Source organism: Pinus tabuliformis, chromosome Q (genome assembly GCF_031772625.1).
Source record: "Pinus tabuliformis cultivar Carrire ecotype Pingquan chromosome Q, CPIR1, whole genome shotgun sequence".
In the NCBI taxonomy this organism is placed as follows: domain Eukaryota; kingdom Viridiplantae; phylum Streptophyta; class Pinopsida; order Pinales; family Pinaceae; genus Pinus; species Pinus tabuliformis.
In genome coordinates, this window is record NC_142296.1 from 821,674,151 (window position 1) to 821,694,871 (window position 20,721).

The 20,721-nt window shown below is 38.4% G+C and overlaps 1 protein-coding gene across 1 annotated transcript in view; it reads left to right on the forward strand.

Annotated features, from left to right (window-relative positions):
* The first annotated feature begins 793 nt into the window (after positions 1-793).
* The window catches only part of LOC149222163 (BRAP2 RING ZnF UBP domain-containing protein 2-like), a 156,770-nt gene continuing 136,842 nt past the window's right edge, over positions 794-20,721 (forward strand). Inside the window, exons 1-4 of the mRNA XM_089385282.1 lie at positions 794-1,438; positions 11,001-11,116; positions 11,223-11,331; positions 11,638-11,752. Coding sequence (XP_089241408.1) covers positions 1,151-1,438; positions 11,001-11,116; positions 11,223-11,331; positions 11,638-11,752 — 628 coding nt within the window. The 5' untranslated portion in view covers positions 794-1,150. The remainder of the gene's footprint in view (positions 1,439-11,000; positions 11,117-11,222; positions 11,332-11,637; positions 11,753-20,721) is intronic.

The following is a 20,721-nucleotide window of genomic DNA, read 5'->3' on the forward strand; positions in this document are numbered from 1 at the left end:
ATGATATATTTTTTCTCTTTTATACCTAATTAATAATATTTCTAATATTATTTCCTTTTTACTTTTTCCCTTTGACTAAATTATTGTTTTTATTTTCTTTTTTCTCCAATCACCTTAAAATAATAGAATAAAAATAATTAAAATTAAAAAATGTTTTAATTAAACATATTACATTTTAATTTAATTTATAACCAGTAATTTTCTCTTCTTATTTTATAACTAATTAATAATTTTCTATTTCTTTTTATTAATTTTTCCCATTGACTAAATTATTTTTTCCTTAGTTTAGAATTTGTTATAGTTGTTTGTCTTATTTTTTGGAAATAGAAATCGAGGGTATTTGATTATATATATAATTATATATTATATTTAATAGTTAATTTGATTTATTAATTAATAATAATTAAATAATTTGTTTTTTTCCTTATGGTGTTAAAAATAGCTTTTTTTGTTAGCTATTAGAATGTTTTGACTCTTTATTTAATTTACTACTATGATCCGATTTTTAATCTTATCGAAAATAATGAACCACACAGATTGGTTCCAAAAACGTAAACCTAAACCTATCAATGTGATTTCTTCGAAAATTATTTTCAAATAATATTAATTGTATTTTTATCGTGTTGGTAAATGCATTAAAAATACAATCTTAATACTTCGGGCATCTCAAGTGCTACCGGACAACGATCCCAATGAATTTGCATTCAATTTACTTTTGATTTTTCAAACTTACTTTATTATCAAGTTGAATGTTTTCTTCTTTTATCGATATTCTACTCTTTATAATATCATAGTGAAATGTCATAGGTCCCTTTCAATCTCCTTCGGTTTACAAGCTTCGCCTATTCCGTGTGATCGTTTTCCACTGTTGGTATCGTTGTATAGCTTGTATGTCAGGATCTAATCAATGGTTTCTTGGTAGAAAAACAAAACAAAACCTGTTCTGATATCCCTCTCTGCAAATACAGGTGGAGGATAGCACAGTAGAAGCAAAGGCTCTAAACCTTCACATGTTGCCTGGCTCAAAACGGAAGCAAAACCACGTCTGTGGGAGCCGAATTTCTCCATTTGAAAAATTTAGGGATATCAAAATCACAATTGCTGGCATTGGGGAGGAATTGCAGGAGCAGGAGAACACGCAAACTGTAATATGTTCAGCTTACGAATACATTCGCGCGAAGAAGAGTTTATGAGTGAAAGCGCCAGCGCCGGCATGTCTGAATCGAGCAGCACGAATACAACAATGGCTACAGTCGAAGATATCTTCAAAACTCTCGACATAAATGGCCAGGAGGGCGCCGGCGAAGTCTCAGACGTCCGAGGCCCAACCAAGGCCGTCAGTTTTTCATCGGGAAACCCTAGGGTCGAAGAAATCAGAGGAGTTATGCATCTCTTCCGCAATGTTTGCGAGCCTCCGGGCGCTCTCGAGAGCCTTCCAGTAATCATTCACTTATTTCTTTCTTTCCTTTTATTTATTTATTTATTTTCCAAATGTTTTCCATGGCGGAGGTGACTGGTTCTCATGGGCGCTCATTCTTTTAAGCGCCAATTCCCGTTATATATTATGTTAAATTTGAGCACAGCCTCCTGTTTCTGTTAAGCGGTGCATGATCCGAGCTGAATTTGGCTGTGTAAGATTTAAGATTAATTCTATTGTGGTCGACTAATCGTGGATGGGTTAACACGTAGCTATATCTTCAAGTGAATTATATTACATAAGTTTAGATAGATAGGACTGAGGTAGACAGGGGCCATATATACAATAGAAACAATAAATTGAAACATGCTCAAGTTGTCGAGTTGACTGAAGAGATGTGATCTGCAGAAAAGTTGCTCCCAAACTATGAAGGATTACTGCAGAATTTGCAAATATTAAACGAATTAGTATGAAGTCTCCTATCAATGCTTTGGCCCTACCTTACCTTCCGAGTTTATAAAAAGGTGATTAACGATTAGATAACCTAGAAAATTGGTAAAAGCCCGTAATTTTTGTACCCACCATTTGTTACTACCATGCTATAATCCGACTCAGCAACTTATCTTGAAAAAATGATAAAGAACATTTTTAACTGGGTAACAAAATTGACCGATAAAAGCCAGATAAAATCACCGGGTTATTCAGTTAAAATGTAGTATTAAGTTTGACAAGCATCGGGAATTGGCCCTAATCCGGACAGTTACATAGGTTAATTTCGATATCGGAAAGTTATGTTGTGATGTCAAACTAGGGTTTTTCTGCTCCACTGATATCATAACCTAGATGAGTGTGGCCTTAAATATATATGTCCCTGCTATGATCTAGGTTAACCATTAAATTAAAATTTCATTGAAATGCACATTTTCTTCTTTGCTTTGGACGGAAAAACTTATAGTAATTGGGGCCACCACATACTTGAACCATACTCTTGTTTTGAGCCTTACTTCCAATCAACCAAATATTAGTGGCCCTCTTGCTTCATGGCAGTAGCCACAACATACTTGCTTCGCCCAGAGTGAGTGTTCCTTGAGTCCTCCAGTGGTTGCCCTCTCGATTCCTGAACCACTACCTTCATGGCTTTTACAATCCACCACTAAGCTACTTCTTTTGTGCTATTGTTAGTTGGCTCTCTAATAAACCCGCTATGTGGTGGCCTGGGTGTAGGTGTAATGGACAATCGTTCAAATCCAGAAACGATTTCTGCAAATTCAGGCGGAATTTCTTCTTGGATTTCCTTGGTTATTCTGCTAAATTAGCAGCACTGCTTAATTTTAGCCACAATGATAAGTGCTTTACAAGTCCTCTAAGCATCGCACATTGCAAATCACAAATCGCATTTTCTTAAGGCTAAGGTTCATTCACTCATGAAATATTGCGATGCGAAACTAATCGGCGATCCTCCACCGTTTGATCAAGGCACACTTGATCCAACGGTCAGTGGCGATATTGCACAGGAATCTTGCACAACGTTTACCCCCCCTTACGGAGCCGATAAGGAATATAAGTCCTCGATCTATAAAAGTTCAGGTCCGGTTTTGAAATTAACGTTCGATCACTTTATGACCCGATATCCATTGGATATAAGAGGCTATCAAATCTATGGCTCGCGGAACTTCAACTAGCACACGGATTAAAAATGGCTCAACCCCCGCAGTTGACTGTGACCTAAAAGTTTGAAAATGAGATTGACGGCTAGGAGTGAGTGCGGGGCTTCAACCACAATCAAGAAATCCGTACACTCTTACTCCCGTAGTTGCTGATCACCCAGATCTTATACAAGACGAAAGAGAAATTAAATGCAATCACACCAGATCATACATAACTCTAAATTTTCAGGTCAAACTGGAAATTCAATAATACATAGAGATACTTCGGAGGGATGCAACACCTCCGAGATTGACCAATTATAAACAAAAATACATAGAGATATAATTTCTGTAACTTAATCTTATATGGCCAAAACAAGCCAAATCAGTCAAAATCTCTTTACAATCATTCAGAACTTAAATAAATACCATTTCATTCTAACAATCAGATCCTTAATCACTGGATCGAATCTGCCTGATCTTAAACAATACCTAATTTGGTTGATATTCTCCCCGAGAATCTCAACTAAATCTAAATTGCTTGAATTTATTATAAGATCACTCAATCCCTAAATCCTAGCTCAAATCCTATCTAGAAAACTTGTAAATTGACAGCTAAAGGATCCCACTCCTTTGCTTGTAAACTTTTTTTGTATTTTTGGAATAAATTCGAAGCCTTTTGTCTTCAAGCCTCATGCTCCTGCATCAGACTCTTGAGAACAAAATTCTTCATGGGCTCCTGTCCATGAGTTCTTCTACAAAACTGCCCAACTTCTGTAGCATGGAATCTGTCATCCAAGTAGCTTCAGCAATTGGTTGATCCTTCCATTTGACCAAATACTGAAAATACTCCTGCCCTCTTGTTTTCTTCAACAATTTCTTGTTCAAAACCCTCTCTGGCTTCAATTCCTTTGCTATAGGCAATTGTTTTACCCAATCAATCTCTTGTTCTTCTTGATCCTCTGCTGCGTTATCTTCATTTTCACTTTCATACCTATACAAATCAACAACATTGAAAATTGGAGATATTCCAATATCAGGGGGTAATTCAATTTCATATGCATTTGTAGAAAATTTCCTCAAGACTCTGCATGGTCCAATTTTCTTAAACTTTAGCTTATTATACTCCCTTTTTGGAAATCTTTCCTTCCTTAGGTGTGCTAAAACCAAATCTCCTACCTCAAAATTAACTTCTCTTTTCTTCAAATCTGCTCTGTTTTTGTATTTTATGTTGCTGTCCTGTAGTTGTTGTTTTACTTGTTCATGTATTGCTTGAACTTCTGTAGCAAAATCTTCTCCTTTAGCACTTCTCCTTTCATCTTTTCCCAAGTATTTCAATTCAGACACTCCTCTTGGGTGCATTCCTTAGATTATATGGAATGGACTCTACCCGGTACTCCTGTTAGGAGAATCATTATATGCATATTCTTCCTGTGCCAATACTTGATCCCACTGTTTTGGATGTTCACCTGCAAGACTCTCAGAAGATTACCTAAGCTTCTATTTACAACTTCAGTCTGTCCATCCGTCTGAGGATGATAAGCAGAACTAAAACTCAGTTTAATTCCAAGCTTCTTCCACAATGTCCTCCAGAAATGTCTAACAAATCTGGTGTCTTTGTTTGAAACAATGCTCTTAGGTAACCCCTGTAATCTTACAATCTCCTTAAAAAACAGATTAGCAATGTGAGTAGCATCACTGGTTTTATAACATGGAACAAAATGTTCCATTTTTGAAAATCTGTCAATTACTACATAAATTGAATCATTTCCTCTTTGAGTTTTTGGTAAACCCAAAAGAAAGTCCATACTTACCATATCCCAAGGCCTATCTGGAATAGGTAATGGAACAAACAAACTTGTGTTTTGACTCCTTCCCTTTGCATACTGACAGACTTCACAATTTCTCACATACTTTTCCACTTTAGACCTCATTTTCAGCCAAAAATAAAACCTGTTTAACTATTCATAAGTCTTGTCTGCACCAAAATGCCCTCCAAGTCCTCCATATGTTTCTCCTTGATCAAATTCTCTCTCATAGAACAACTTGGTATGCACAGTTGATTTCTTTTAAACAACAGTCCCTCTTGCAGGAAATAATCTAGCCACTTGCTTCTGTCTAACAAAACAAGATTTCTACAAGCTTCAAATGCCTCTTTAAAATCTAGATCTTTCTCATATAACTCTTTAAGAAAATCAAAACCCAACACTTGAATTTGACTTTCTTGAACTAAAATGCTTTTTCTACTTAAGGCATTTGCTACTTTGTTTGATTGACCAGTTATATGTTTTAACACAAAATTAAAACTTTGCAGGTATTCTACCCATTTTGCATGCTTCTGGTTAAGCTTTGGCTGTTGCATAATGTACTGTAATGCATGGTTATCTGAATATAGTATGAACTCCTTGGACATCAAGTAATGTCTCCACTTCTTCAAAGACTGCACCACTGCATAAAACTCCTTGTCATAAGAAGAATATTTCTTCTTTGTCTCATTCAGCTTTTCACTAAAATAAGCTACAGGCCTGTCCTCCTGACTCAAAACAACTCTAATGGCTTCTCCACTGGCATCACACTTCACTTGAAAAGGTTTATTAAAATCAGGCAAAATCAAAATAGGTTTCTCAGTAATCTTTCTCTTCAATAGTTGGAAGTTCTTTTCTGCTTCAGCAGTCCATTTAAATGGTTGTCTGTCCTTCTTTATTGTGTCAATAATTGAAGCATTAATCTTACTAAAATTCCTTATGAATTTCCTGTAAAAACTAGCAAGACCGTGAAAACTTCTTACCTCAAAGACACTTTTTGGTGAAGGCCACTCCATGATAGCCTTGATCTTCTCTGGATCCATCTTTAACCCCTTAATAGAAACAACAAAGCCTAAATACACCAACTCCTCCTTCATGAATGAACATTTCTTTAAATTTAACAATAACTTTTCTTGTTGTAGCCTCTGTAAGACATAATTCAGATGTCTCACATGTTCCTCCTTAGATCTGTTGTAAACTAATATATTGTCCAGATATACTATTACAAATTTACCAATAAATTCCTTCGGAGCTTTATTCATAAGTCTCATAAATGTACTAGGAGCATTGGATAACCCAAAATGCATTACCATCCATTCATACAATCCTTCATTGGTCTTAAAAGCAGTTTTCCACTCATCTCCCTTTCTAATTCTGATTTGATGATAACCACTTTTTAAATCTAACTTTGTAAAATATCTAGCTCCACTCAAACAATCCATCAAATCTTCGATTCTAGGTAAAGGAAATCTGTACCGGATTGTTATCTTATTGATTGCTCTCGAATTAGTGCACATTCTCGAGCTTCCATCTTTCTTTGGGCTCAACAATGTTGGCACTGCATAAGGACTCAAACTCTCTCTAACCAGTCCCTTGTCTAACAGTTTCTGAACCTGTTTCCTAATCTCTTCATTCTTTGTGGGAGTCATCCTATACGCTGCTTTATTAGGTAGATTTGCTCCTGGAATCAAATCTATGTGATGACTGATTTTTCTAATGGGTGGTAACTCATCAGGAAAATCATCTACAACGATGTCACAATAACTGTCCATCATCTCTTGAATTTCAATTGGTAAATCAAAAACTTTTGTGGAAGTAATTATTACCTTGGGTTTGCAAACCAACGCAAAACTTACCTCATCTTCTTCCCTCTGATTCAAGTACTCGTTTCCACTCAGCAAAAGGGTCTTTGGATCAGGTTTCTTTGATGTATCCTCTTCTTCCATTGACAACAATGTATGATTGACACCATCTTTGCTGAATTTGTATGTGTTCTTCTTTCCATCATGCATAGCTCCTTTGTCATACTGCCAAGGTCTACCCACCAATATATGACACACATCCATAGGCATCACATCGCACAGAATTTTGTCTCTGTATTTTCCCAACTGCAACTCCACTTCACATTGCTCATTCACTACCAACTGATATCCCTTTTGAAGCCATGACACCTTGTAAGGTGTTGGATGTTTCTTTGTTTTCAATTTCAACTTCTCCACCACTTCTGTGGAGACCAAATTATCTGTACTACCACTATCTATTATCATCTGACAACACTTCCCTTGAACCTTACACACAGTCCTGAACAAGGTTTTCCTTTGTGCTGGTTCAACAATTTCCTTAGCTGGTTTTAACAAAATATTTGTTGACTACCAAAGATTCCCCTTTCTCTGGTACATTCTCTTCGTTTATTACCTTTGTTGCTTCCTCTTCAGTTTTTGCAACAATTGCATTCCTCTGATTCGTTCCTATATTTTCTGGGCACTCATAAGCTCTGTGTCCCAGCTTGTTACATCTGTAACATCTAACTTCTCTTCCTCTACCTCTGCCTCCTCTTCCTCTGGAAAAACTCCCTCTGCCACTTGCATCACCTCCTGTGGGTGCATACTGACTTGAGCTACTGCTAGCTCCATCTCTAGGTGCTGTAGATCTTCCTCTACCACCTTGACTTCCCCTTCCTCGGAAAGTACCTCTATTTCTGGCAGACTGCTTCCTCATGAGTTTTTCTTCAGCCTTCAGTACCATCTGATAAGCCTCTTCTATTGTTTTAGGAGACAGTACACTTATCTCATCTTGAATGTCCATTCTAAGACCATTCACATATCTGGCAACCTTCTCATCTGTATCTTGGATTTGTCCTGCTCTTATACTCACTTTGTAGAATTCCTCTGTGTATTCCTTTACTGTCATAGATCTCTGTCTAAGATTCTGCATCTGTCTAAATAATGTTTGCTGATAGTCACTTGGCAGAAACTTACTTTTCAATTTTGCCACCATCCTGTTCCAATTCTTAATTGGTTGTTTGCTAAGTCTTCTTCTTTCTGCTTGCACTCCATCCCACCAAAGTGCTGCATGTCCTTTCAGTTTTGTGACAACAAACTTCACCTTCTTTCCTTCATCTGTTTCTTCATAATCGAAGAATTTCTCCATGTCATTTATCCAGTCTATCAATTCCTCAGGGCTTAAGCTTCCTGTGTAGATTGAAACTTCAAGTCTAGGCTTGGATGTGGATCTCAATACTGACTTAAAGAATCTCATTTCAGGAGTTACATCTGTAGGTTCTTCTTCTGCAGCTTCAACTTCAGGTTCACTGACATCCCCAACATCTGCATCTCTTCCCATTTCCATTGCTTCCAATCTAGCTTGCATCTGTTGCATAGCTTCCAACACTTCAGCATTTGCAACTGGTCGTCCTCTTCTTCGACCACCACCTCTTCCTCCAACTCTGAAAGCCATGTTGGATTTCTTTTTCTAATCCTTGAGATCCTGTTCAGTGTTAGTAGGCTGCTTTGATACCACAAATGGTGGCCTGGGTGTAGGTGTAATGGACAATCGTTCAAATCCAGAAACGATTTCTGCAAGTTTAGGCGGAATTTCTTCTTGGATTTTCTTTGGAGTATCAGTCATCTACCTCCAAACTTGGCTATTCTGCTAAATTAGCAGAACTACTTAATTTTAGCCGCAATGATAAGTGCTTTACAAGTCCTCTAAGCATCGCACATTGCAAATCGCATTTTCTTAAGGCTAAGGTTCATTCACTCATGAAATATTGTGATGTGAAACTAATCAGCAATCCTTCACCGTTTGATCAAGGCACATTTGATCCAACGGTAAGTAGCGATATCGCACGGGGATCTTGCGCAACATTTACCCGCCCTTACGGAGTCGATAAGGAATATAAGTCCTCGATCTATAAAAGTTCGGGTCCGGTTTTGAAATTAACGTCTGATCACTTTATGACCTGATATCCGTTGGATATAAGAGGCCATCAAATCTACGGCTCGCGGGACTTCAACTAGCACACGGATTAAAAACGGCTCAACCCCCGTAGTTGACTGTGACCTAAAAGTTTGAAAATGAGATCGACGGCTAGGAGTGAGTGCAGGGCTTCAACCATGATCAAGAAATCCGTACACTCTTACCCCCGCAGTCGCTGATCACCCAGATCTTATACACGGTGAAAGAGAAATTAAACGCGATCACACCAGATCATACAAAACTCTAAATTTTCAGGCCAAACTGGAAATTCAATAATACACAGAGATACTTCGGAGGGATGCAACACCTCCGGGATTGACCAATTATACACAAAAATACACAGAGATATAATTTCTGTAACTTAATCTTATATGGCCAAAACAAGCCAAATCAGTCAAAATCCCTTTACAATCATTTAGAACTTACATAAATACCATTTCATTCTAACAATCAAATCCTTAATCACTGGATCAAATCTGCCTAATCTTAAACAATATCTAATCTGGTTGATATTCTCCTTGAGAATCTCAACTGAATCTAAACTGCATGAATTTATTACAAAATCACTCAATCCCTAAATCCTAGCTCAAATCCTATCTAGAAAACTTGTAAATTGACAGCTAAAGGATCCCACTCCTTTGCTTGTAAACTTTTTTTGTATTTTTGGAATAAATTCGAAGCCTTTTGTCTTCAAGCCTCATGCTCCTGCATCACTATGCCACACATCCTCTGTTGAAGGGATATAGCACCTCCACTCCTCTCCTTCATCGAGGTTTTCTTCACACTTCACATAATTCCAGATCGGTCTCTTAGTAATATAAAATAACGAACCTCCAAAGATACTTCTCCATTTCATTTCTTGAAAGGTCTCTTTGGCACTTGATGCTTACTACCAGCAGCTAACCCCATTTGAAGCACTCACCTAGACTTAGATGCACTCACCTAGACTTAGATGGTTCCATCATATTGGCTGAGATGTGGGAATACATTGCTTCTATAATCCTTCTCATCATCGCCCCCTTCCTGAAATTGTCTGATTGAACCTTCAATCTTCTTTCCATATGTCCATGTACCTTGCCATTAAAGAAGGAATCTTAACTCCCCTAGCAGGAAATCTTATTTAGCAAAGCAATGTGATCCACTTAGATCAAATGAATAATATGAGTGGGAGGTTTGATTGGACCTTCCCATTAAATCATCTCCTTATAATAATTAAGGATAGTAGAATCTCTTAACACGGTCCTTCATTCCCATTATTCCCTAAGGTTGGGGGGAAAATTTAGTTTGCCTAGAGGATCTTTTCTCATTAGACAGTACGTTGGATCCTTCCCAATTCTGGATTTTGTGACAGGGACTTCTTCCTCATCACCCTCTACCTCTTCTTCTTGTCTTATCGACTTCTAGTGGACCTCTTATAATCTCTCCTCTTTCTTCCTCTCATGGAATATTTAGTTCACGTGTTCTTGTTTGATCTGGTTGTATTTTGCTCTATGCTTTCGGGGTAAAGGCATCCCTACAGATTGACAATACTAGTTGTATATTTTAGTCCCATTGATCTCTGTTTGGTCATTTGTTGGATATCAATAAAATTATCTCAGCTTATCTTATCTCAAACTTTTTGTTAGCCATCTGCCACCTTATTATAATTTCCTCAAACATGATTCAAACAGACTTCCTTAAATCCTGTAGCTTCAACAATTCAATTCAACAACACATTGGTTCTTCGTTTTTCTCAATAAAAAGGTCGATGATTACCTTGGAGTTCCCATCAAAGATTTGTCATAAGATCAAATTCAAGATAGAGTTACAACACCAACTTGATATCTTAAGCGTTGTATGATTATTAGTTCTAATCCTATATACTATACAAACACAATTTTGTGTTTGTTTTTGGAATATTGGGTTGGGTGCTAAATGGGACAAAAAACAGTTTACATGGTGAACTGTTAAGGAAAACACTAAAAATGGATTGAACAAGCCAGTCTGACCCGGAACTTGCTGGTTCTGTCATTATGCTTGAGGCACACTTAATAATCTGAGAGGTCACTATGACTTGTGTTAGGGTGAGCCAAACGTTTAGTTAAGCTTTTTAATCTGTTCAAAAAACTTGTTCTAAATTTGCAGTCTAAATGTTCTCATGATGTCTGTACACAGGCTGGTCGGAACAATCTTGTTTGTGTGCTTGCTGTTCCCAATTATATGACTTATGCAGACTTTTGTCAATTTTCGGGTTCATTTATCCAGAATATACTGGAAATGCGCATTGTCAGGTGAATAACATTTAGAATTCTGCTATATAATCTTGCATTGAATTATGTGGGCCATGTTTAGTCTTTAGATGGCTTTCCAACTGAGCTATGACTTTGTGGATTTCAGGAATGATGGATTGAATGAGCGATATAGTATCCTCATGACATTTGACAGCCAGAAATCAGCAGATGACTTTTATCGCCATTATAATCGGAGACCTTTCTCATCATTGGAGGTCAGTATAAGAAAATACATTTCCTTTTTTATCTTGAAATGGAATGTATATAGGATATATCAAAGCTTGAACACCTTATAAATACTTCATCACATGTTAAAAGGTTAAATAGACTGTTTCTCATTGATTTCCATCGTAAATAATTTTAGGCCTCAGAATGAAAATGCTTGCAGCTGTGATTATTGATTTAGATAGAGTTTTGGAAGTTTGAAAAGAACTTTAGGTCTCCATATCAAAATGTTTGCAGCAATACTTGCTTCAAATCTGTTGCTGTACTGATACATATTTCTGTGATTGACATTTCAGGCAGAAATTTGTCATGTTATGTTTACTGCAGACGTGCAGTATACTGGATCATTTGAACATGCCTCGACTCCTCCAACTGGATTAACAGAACTCCCTACATGCCCTGTTTGTCTTGGTGAGCTTCATTATTGAACCACAGTTGCCTTATTTATAGTAAATATGCTATGCTTGGTTTTATATCAATAGATTTTTGGGTGAGGACCAGTTTTTCCAGTGGTTCATTGGTGTTGTTACACCAATAGGCGTCCCCCTATTGGAAATGGGGTGCCAGAATTTTCAATTGATGGTTACCATCAATATTTGGGGAATACCTTCGTCGTCTCATTAAATGGACAGCTCAGGTTTAATTGTTTAACTACCTTTCTAATCTCCATTAAATTGATGGCTGAGGTTTAATTGTTTAATATGTGTTGTCTGCTTCTGCCATGATTTTCCTTCTGTTATGTGCTGCCTCTCCAGTTTGTTTTTGACAGATTTTTCAGCCTCCCTTTATGCTCAAGATTTCAGGATGTGCCCAAAAGCCACACAACAGCATCTCATTCTGCAAACAGTTGAGTGAGGTTCCCTGATTGCTTGTTTATGCAACACTTATTGATATAAAACAAAATCTGCAAGATAATCAGCATATCGCTAATGACTGAGAATATTAGTGGAGATGAGGACTGATGATTTTGAAGGGGGAGTGTTCTTGCTCATCAGATGTCGAACTTTTTCATCAAAAGCATGGTAGAGGATTCATTGAATTTGGAGAAATTAAAATTCATATTGCGTTGGAAATATGAATATAAGTGGTGCTTTGAATTACAATGCTAGTAAATTATAGTATACCCCCTAAAGGATAGGCTTAAACTGTCGTTCATGGTGCAGATAGAAAGGTTAACAAAATAGGTGGTGGAGAGTAGGAGACCTTAGAATGATTGACAAAATGAGTTGGCAGTGATGAAAGGAGACCTTAGAATGATTGACAAAATGAGTTGGCAGTGATGAAAGGAGACCTTAGAATGATCGACAAAATAAGTTGACAGTGATGAAATGATGCTTCTTAAATATTTGGGGTTTCAGGCTCATACTTTGACCTTGTGGATCTGTCACAATAACTATATCACTGAGAAAATGTATTGTGAAAACAATCAAGATATTTTGGATATTGAGAAGCACTGGACAAAGTTCATGAGTCAATTAGGGGCCTGATTTGGAGAGGTGGGCAGCGTGAAGTTTGAACCCAATTGGCTTTATAAGTTGTTGACTCATAAAGGAACTCAAAACTAAGATGCAAATAAGAAAATCTCCTAGAGATGTTTATAGTGGTTTTTAATCAGTCTGCTGTAATTGGCATTGGAGTTTGCCTGTAGGCAAAAACACTTGTTACGAAGTAATTTATAATTTTATACCCTAAGTTACTTGACACGGGACACACAGGACACCTGGATATGAGTAACTGACATAAGAAATTAGAATAATCAATACACATAAATAGAAGTTTAGAAGTCAGAACCATAAACTTTAGTTTCTCATTGAGTTATTTGAATGCATCAAAATCAAATTGTATAACATAGATAGTAGACACTGAATCACAAATACTATAGGTGGGAATGCTAATAACAAATACAAAAGAGGGTAGGTTAGAACTATAGATAAAAGAATCTTATTGCTTTGTTAACCGTCCTTGTTCATGTTAGAATAATCAAGGTCACCACCACTACCACTGTTCTCTCCCCCATCTTCTATATCCAGTCCAAGATATGCATCTTATTGTTAGAATTCCATGCACCGCAGGTCTGGCTTATGTTTTGGCATTTTCACAAAACATAAAACATAAAACATAAACACTGCAGGGCCAAGGGCTGTGCCCTAGCCGCAGGCCTGATGGCAATCCACAACAGAGGTAAGGGAGTCGAGGTCTATGGAACAAGAGGCCAAGGACCTATTGGTGACTGCAGACTAGAAGAGACTATCCACAGCCTGGTAAGAGCAGTTCACAGCTAATAAAGGGAGGCCGGGGCCTGGACAGGTTGTTGTGTCTCCTATGCAGGTAAACAGGCCATAAACTTGTGGTTTCTCTATGATAACAGACCACAGACCAAGGGTTTAAGAGGGCTGGGAAAGCCCTGGGTAGACCACAGCAGAAATACTAAGGAGGCCGGGGCTTAAAGGAATGAGCCTAGGGCTAGTTGAGAGCTAGTAACGTTTGGTGGTGGATGCTGGAGCAAGGACAGCTACATCAGGTGTAAAGGGTTCCACAGGTGCCACAACCAAGGGAAGGTTCTGTGGACAGTCCACTAAAGGGGCAGCTGGAAAATGTGTGGTGAGGGGCAGTTGAGAGCTGGAAGGACTCAGCCTCAGCCCTGAGAACACAAGTGACATTTGTCTTGTATATTGGCATTTTTTACAGGGATTGTAAAGGGCCACTTTCCCTGGTTTGGGAGCCCTTGTATTTCTTGTTAAAGGACTAATAAGATTTCAGTTTTGGGCATTAAATTATGTGTTCTGTGTATGACCTAATTGCTGGTGTACTTTCCTCTGTGCAAGTTGTTTTTTAAGGTTAGGCATTTCAGCTTCAGACCTCTGAAATTCAGCCTACAGCCTCAGTTTGGAACTGTGGTTTTTTTGCTCTGTGCTAGATCAATTTGAAGCTTCACAAGGGCTATTTTGGAACTGTTTCTGAGTAGCCTATGAAGTAACTCTGAAGTGACTCAAAGGAGACTTTGGAACAGACTCAAAGCAGTCTTTTGGGGGACTTATTAAAGCATCCTGGAGGCCACCTGTAGCAGACTTGAGTTGGTATGGGGGCAGTCCTTTTGGAGCATTCTTGAGAACTCTTAGAGCAGCCTTTTTGAAGACATTTTGTAGCAGAATTTCAAGATCCTTTGGAGCAACTTCTTGAGGTGTTGGAACAGATTTGAGCTGACTTTGTAGGAGCCTTGAAAGCCTCGGTTGTAGCACACTTGAAACATTCTTGGAGTAAACTTGAAGATCTTGAAGACCTCTTTTGAAGTGAATCTGGAACTGACTTTAGAAAGCCTTTTCGAAGACATCTTGAAGAAGTTGATTTCGAAATCTATTTGAAGTATTTTGAAAGGTTGGAGCCTACGAGAAATGGAGTCCTCGTTTTGACCAAGTTGATGCTTGGATTTGTTGAGAGGATTGGAGTCCTCATTTTGACCAAGTTGGTGCCTGGATTTGTGTTAGGATTGGAGCCCTTATTCAAGGTAGGAGCTTTGAAGAAGTCAGAGATTCCATTGTACAGTTTGTAGCCCGAATTTTTGTAAAATAGGATTGGAGTCCTCACTATCTTTGCCAATAAAATTGTTGTTTTGTTCTATTTCTTGTGTTCTGGTTTAACTTGTGATAAAAAATATTAACTGGCATAATATAACAATTGAAAGAAATATTGATTCACCCCTCAGTGTTTCCAATAGAGTCAATGGTGTATGTGCACTCCAATCTCCATCCCCATTTATAGTATGAGGAATGAGTGGTTGAAGGGGAGACAAAGATGTGAAAATTGGGACGTACTTCCTCATATGGGTTTAACAACTTTGAGTTATCATTAGCAAGCTTGGATCTTACTGAACCAATGCTTGAGATGCTGGTGATCCTCTTGAGGGCTCATCCTTCATAACATAAGTGTTGAAATTTGGTAGCATTTGGGAGGTACTCTCACTTGCCCTTGGTGCTAGGCTTGTGAGAAAGAAATGCTCATAAGATGAGATTTTAGGAGCATGTGGGTTTAGATCCATGGTATTGCACCGTATGGCAAAATATAAATAAGCCAATGAAGAGGCTTAAAGGCAATCATGGAGAGGAGAATAATGTAACATTCTTCTTGAAGGGGAAATTACAGACTTGCATTTAAGGAAGAAAGGTTTTCTTTTAGGGCATCTTTTCTATGGTGAAAAGGGCCAAGGTTTTTGGATCTCCTAAGGCAAGAAGGATGATGCTAGATTAGATGAATTTTGTTTTTGTGTTTTGGTGTTGCTTGCATGTGAAAAGATCAAGGAAAGGCTAGGCTAAAGGAAGTGCCCTAACCACAAGAGATAAGAGGCCAAAGGATAGGCCGGATCTTGTCTAGGATGACAGTTGGCAATTTTGGTGATCACTAGAAGGAAATCACAATCAAAGGAAGCCATCCGAGCCTCTATGGAAGGTTTGGGATAGGATGATGGGAAAAGAAGGTTGTCAGGATTACTGTTGATGAGTTTAGGGCCTGTGTGAGGCAACAAAATCTAGATCTTAGAAGAAAAAGGCAAGGCCAAGGGTTGTGCCCTAGCTGCGGGCCTTGTGGCAATCCACAACAGAGGAAAGGGGATCAAGGTTTGTGGAACAAGAGGTTGAGGACCTGTTGGATGACCACAGACTAGAAGAGACTATCCGCAACCTGGGAAGAGCAGTTTTTAACTAGTAAAGGGAGGTTGGGGGTTGGACAACTTGCTATGTCTACTATGCAGGTAAACAAGCCATAGAATTGTGGTTTCTCTGTGATAATAGACTGCAGACCGAGGGTTTAAGAGGGTTGGGAAAGCCTTGGATAGACCACAACAAAAATATTAAGGAGGTTTGGACTTAAAGGAATGAGCCTAGGGCTAGTTAAGGAGGTTGGGGTTTAAAGGAATGAGCCTAGGGCTAGTTGAGAGCTGGTAAGATTCTATGGTGGATGTTGGAGCAAGGACAACTACAACAGGTGTAAAGGGTTACACAAGTGCCACAACCAAGGTAAGGTTGTGTGGGCAGTCCAAGTGACTAAAGGAACAACGAGACAGTGTGTTGAGGGGCATTTGAGAACTCGAAACACTCAACCTCAGCCCAGGAAGAAAAGGGACATTTGTCTTGTATTTTGGCATTTTTGTACAGGTATTGTAAAGGGCCACTTTCCCTGATTTGGGAGCCCTTCTATTTCTTGTTAAAGGATAAATAAGATTTCAATTTTTGGCATTTAATTGTGTTTTCTATATATGATTGAATAGCTAGTGTATTTTCAGTTGTGCAAGTTGTTTTTTAAAGTTAAGCATTTAAGTGTGTTTTTGTTTTATGTTTTGTGAAACTACCAAAACATAGACCAAGCCTCGGGTGCATGGAATTCTGACATGGTATCAGAGCACTTTGAAGAATAGTTGGATCAAAGATTGCACAAGTGACAACTCTAAGAGGGAGTTGAAGTGACTGTTTACAGGTGGCAACAATATTAAAGAGTTGTTGCAGATTTGACAGCTAAGTAAGGACTTAGTAGAGACAACAAAGAAAGTTTTAAAGACTCAAAGGGACTCAAGTTTCAGAGGGAGTGCGCAGATTCAGAGGGACAATCAACAACCCTAGGAGAGTGTGTCTTCAGATGGAAGAAAGGAGTCTTCCACAAGTGACAAGAAGGTGTCATGATCTGGCTCAGAGGCCATGCAGGATAAGAAGAAGGACACTTCTAATAGTGTAATACCCCAAACGAGATATTTTGCTAATTATGCAGAATTTTAACTCAACCAAATTTCACCATAAATTTCCATTCAATTAACAGAAGATTGCCATGAAAAATATAACAAGTAGAGTGAATGCAATAAATAAGACGATAAGCAGAAATAATCTCAACTTTTATTATGATAGAAACTGGGGTTTACATGTTGATACAATAAATAGCTGAGATGGAAAACTAGCCTCAAGAATCTGCTCCAATGTTGTGTCGGCCTTCCCAAAATTGAACTGAAATGTCACGGTTGAGCTAACCTGTGAATTTTGGATGAATTCACCAAGGGGAGATAACAATATCACTGAATCAGTCGAGGGTTTCCGTCCTGGGGCTACTACTAAAGTAGAGAACTGGGTTCTCAACTTCTCATAGAAGAAGAAATATCAAATCCAAGATGTCCTTTAATGGCCTCCTCCTATTTTTATAGATTTGATGGACCTCCTAGAAGCTCCTATTATTTTAATCATTGAGCACATTCTCCTTAATTAAAATATTTTTTTTTAATGTGGGAAAATGGTAAATTGGTCACCATGCCTCCTCAGGCCACTGAAAATCACTTCTAACCATCCCATCCTATAGATCTTCTCGTTCTGGTTCCAACGAGCTATTACACTAACTTGTTCTACCAAGTATTCCTCCAGAAATGCCACCTTAAAGGTAATTAATTGAGTGAGGCCCGTTAGTAACTCTGTTTTTTTGAAAGTTGCTGAAATACAATAGAACGAAAAGCGTACTGTGCGAATGATGGAATATACCAAGCGAATGCTGTCGGACCTCATAAAAACTCCTCAAAACCCCTCCAAAAGTCCTTGGGCCCACCGATGACGCCAACCTGCACCTGTGACTTGTCTACCCCCAACTCTAAAAGTCCATCCTAACCATGCCATAAGGAACACTGGAAAAAGGAACATCACAAATAGCAAGGTAATTTGCAAGCAGGGTTCAACTCTTGCAGCAGGATTCGCTTCAGTGACAGAAGCTTATGACAAGTGTCGGAGAGCAGTTGTGGAAGAGGACTGTGTTCTAGTATGGGAAACAAAGACACTTCTAGAGAATGGAAGTACCTCCCTTGCTAAGAGGGAGTGTTTATATTTGGTAGCATCAAAAGGTACTCTCACTTGCCCTTGGTGCTAGGTTTGTGAAAGAGAAATGCTCATAAGATGAGATTTTATGTGTGTGAGTTTAGACCAATGTTGCACGAAGCGGGAGCGAAGCGGAAGCGCGGAGCGCGGAAGCGTCATTTTCCAAAAATCTAGGAAGCGAAGCGTCCGCGGAAGCGTCTGCTATATATATATATTTTTTTATATTTTTTTGCATTTATACTCAAAACAAACATCCCAAATACCAAATTAATTGTAGAAGACATGAAAACATGCATATTTTTGCATAAATCAAGATAGATATGGCATCCATGATTCCATTGTAGTTACTAGTATGTACAACAATCATCTATATTCTAGCTATTACAAACATACATCAAATTTTTAAGCATATTATAAAACATAAAACATTTAAGCATATTATAAAACATAAAACATAGAGCATATTATGATTTATCTAGCAAGTGAGCAACTGTCAACATTTGTCATGTCCAAAATTCAAATAATAATGTTTACAAAATATGTCACTTGGTCACCGCCAAGCCAAAAAGGTTCAAAATTCAAATTCACAAGTCTACAAGTCTAATGAGTAATCTATGACAAAAAGTAGTAGATTGTGAATATATCTACTAATCTCTCCTCCTTCCACCACAAATAGAACGTGATGGCGGGCCTCCACGTGGTGGCAATGAAGAAGATGGTCCCTGTGTAAGTCGTGGCACTGAAACTGATGAAGAAGAACCCCCTGCTGTTGGTGTTGAACCATGGAACCTAGGAACCAAGGGACCAGATGGGGGTGGGGGTGGTGGCATATCAACACGGTCATCATCATCCTAGAATCGCTCAAAAAATTCATGCAAAAAAAAAAAACACTAGTTAACAAAAAAATTAAAAACATGAATTAGAGAAATGCTTTATAAGGGAAAATTGGAAAATTCATACCACAATGGACATACCTGGATAAGAGCATCCTCTAATTGCTCTAGTCGCAACACTCCATCCTCCAAATTGGGCTCCTCTGGATTCTTGTCCCAAATCAACAAGTCTTTATTAGACTTTGCATCTTCACAGTAATGGGACAACAATCGCAAGTTGTAATGAACATAAACCAAGCTCTCTGCCCGGTCTAAATTCAACCTGTTCCTTTTAACACTGCGGATGAAAGAATAAGAGCTCCAACACCTCTCTGCAGAAGAAGTGTTTACCACCTGTGATAGCACCCGCAATGCCAAACTCTGTAGAAGTGGAGTACCCCCTCCATGCATGTTCCACCACTCAAGAGCAGAAAAAGTCTCTCGATCTTGAATTGCATGCATGCTCCCAAATGGACCAGTGTTGAGCGTATAGTTGCTCACCTGTCTCCGTACCAATGCAGCCTCCTCCTCATCAGGGATTAATTTACTCAATGCAGCCATATATTTTTCGTGAACCTCTCTATCTTGGTGTGGTTTTTTCCTGCTTCCCCCCAGGTGCTGGTGTTGAAAGCCATGATGGATGATAGTATTTAGGTGTCAAAACATATGCTAATGCATGCAATGGAATATTTAGCATTTCCCATCGGTTTTGCACCTCTACACGAATATAATTGTACAAGGTGGTATCTCTAGGCTCAACAATGTCTTTAATCTGCCCCAACATGCTATCCATTTGCTCATACACCTCCCCAATTACTGGTCGATCTGAATCTGCAAACTTGATCATGTAATAAATTGGTTTGGTGAATTGCAAAACATATTTAACCTGTGACCAAAAGTAACTGTCAAGAACAGTGTCCTTGACTGCATTAGCACCATCTGAGTCAGTGTTAATTTCATCCCATGAATCAGCACACACCAGATTAGTTAAAGCTTGTCTCACCCTCACTAGCCGCCTAAAGGTGAGGTAATAACTAGCAAATCTTGTCTTTGCAATTTTAAGCAATTGCAACTTGGAGTAAGTACCATAGAAGTAGTTTACCCTTGTATGCCCTGTGATGAATTTAATGAGCTGCTTCCCTTTCCTGTAAACCTCAGCAATCCACCCACAATCTTTGTGTTTCACAATATCATGCATCAAAAGGTTCAATGTGTGAACCAGGCACCCAGACCAAAAGATGTGTGGATGAGTACGCTCAATAATTTTTCCTGCTGCCTTACAATTTGCTGCATTATCTGTGATCACTTGAACCACATTATTCGGACCAACATCTTTGATTGATTTCAATAGGAGATCTGCAATGTTTTGTGCAGTTGCACTGATGGAGGAGGAGTCATGACATGCAATAAATACTGCACCACTAGAAGAAACACCAAGAACATTTATCAAATGTTGGTTTCTAATATTTGTCCACCCATCTGATACAATGGATACCCCAGAATCCACCCACTCATGTGTAAAACGTGTCAAAGCTCTTTGAACCTTAGCTTTTTCTCTTTCTAATAACACTGTTCTAGCTTTCTCATAGTTGGGGGCCTTGTATCCTTTTGGGGCTTCATTGATGGCCTTTACCATGTCATGCCAATAGGGAGAGCGAAGCACATTGAATGGTAC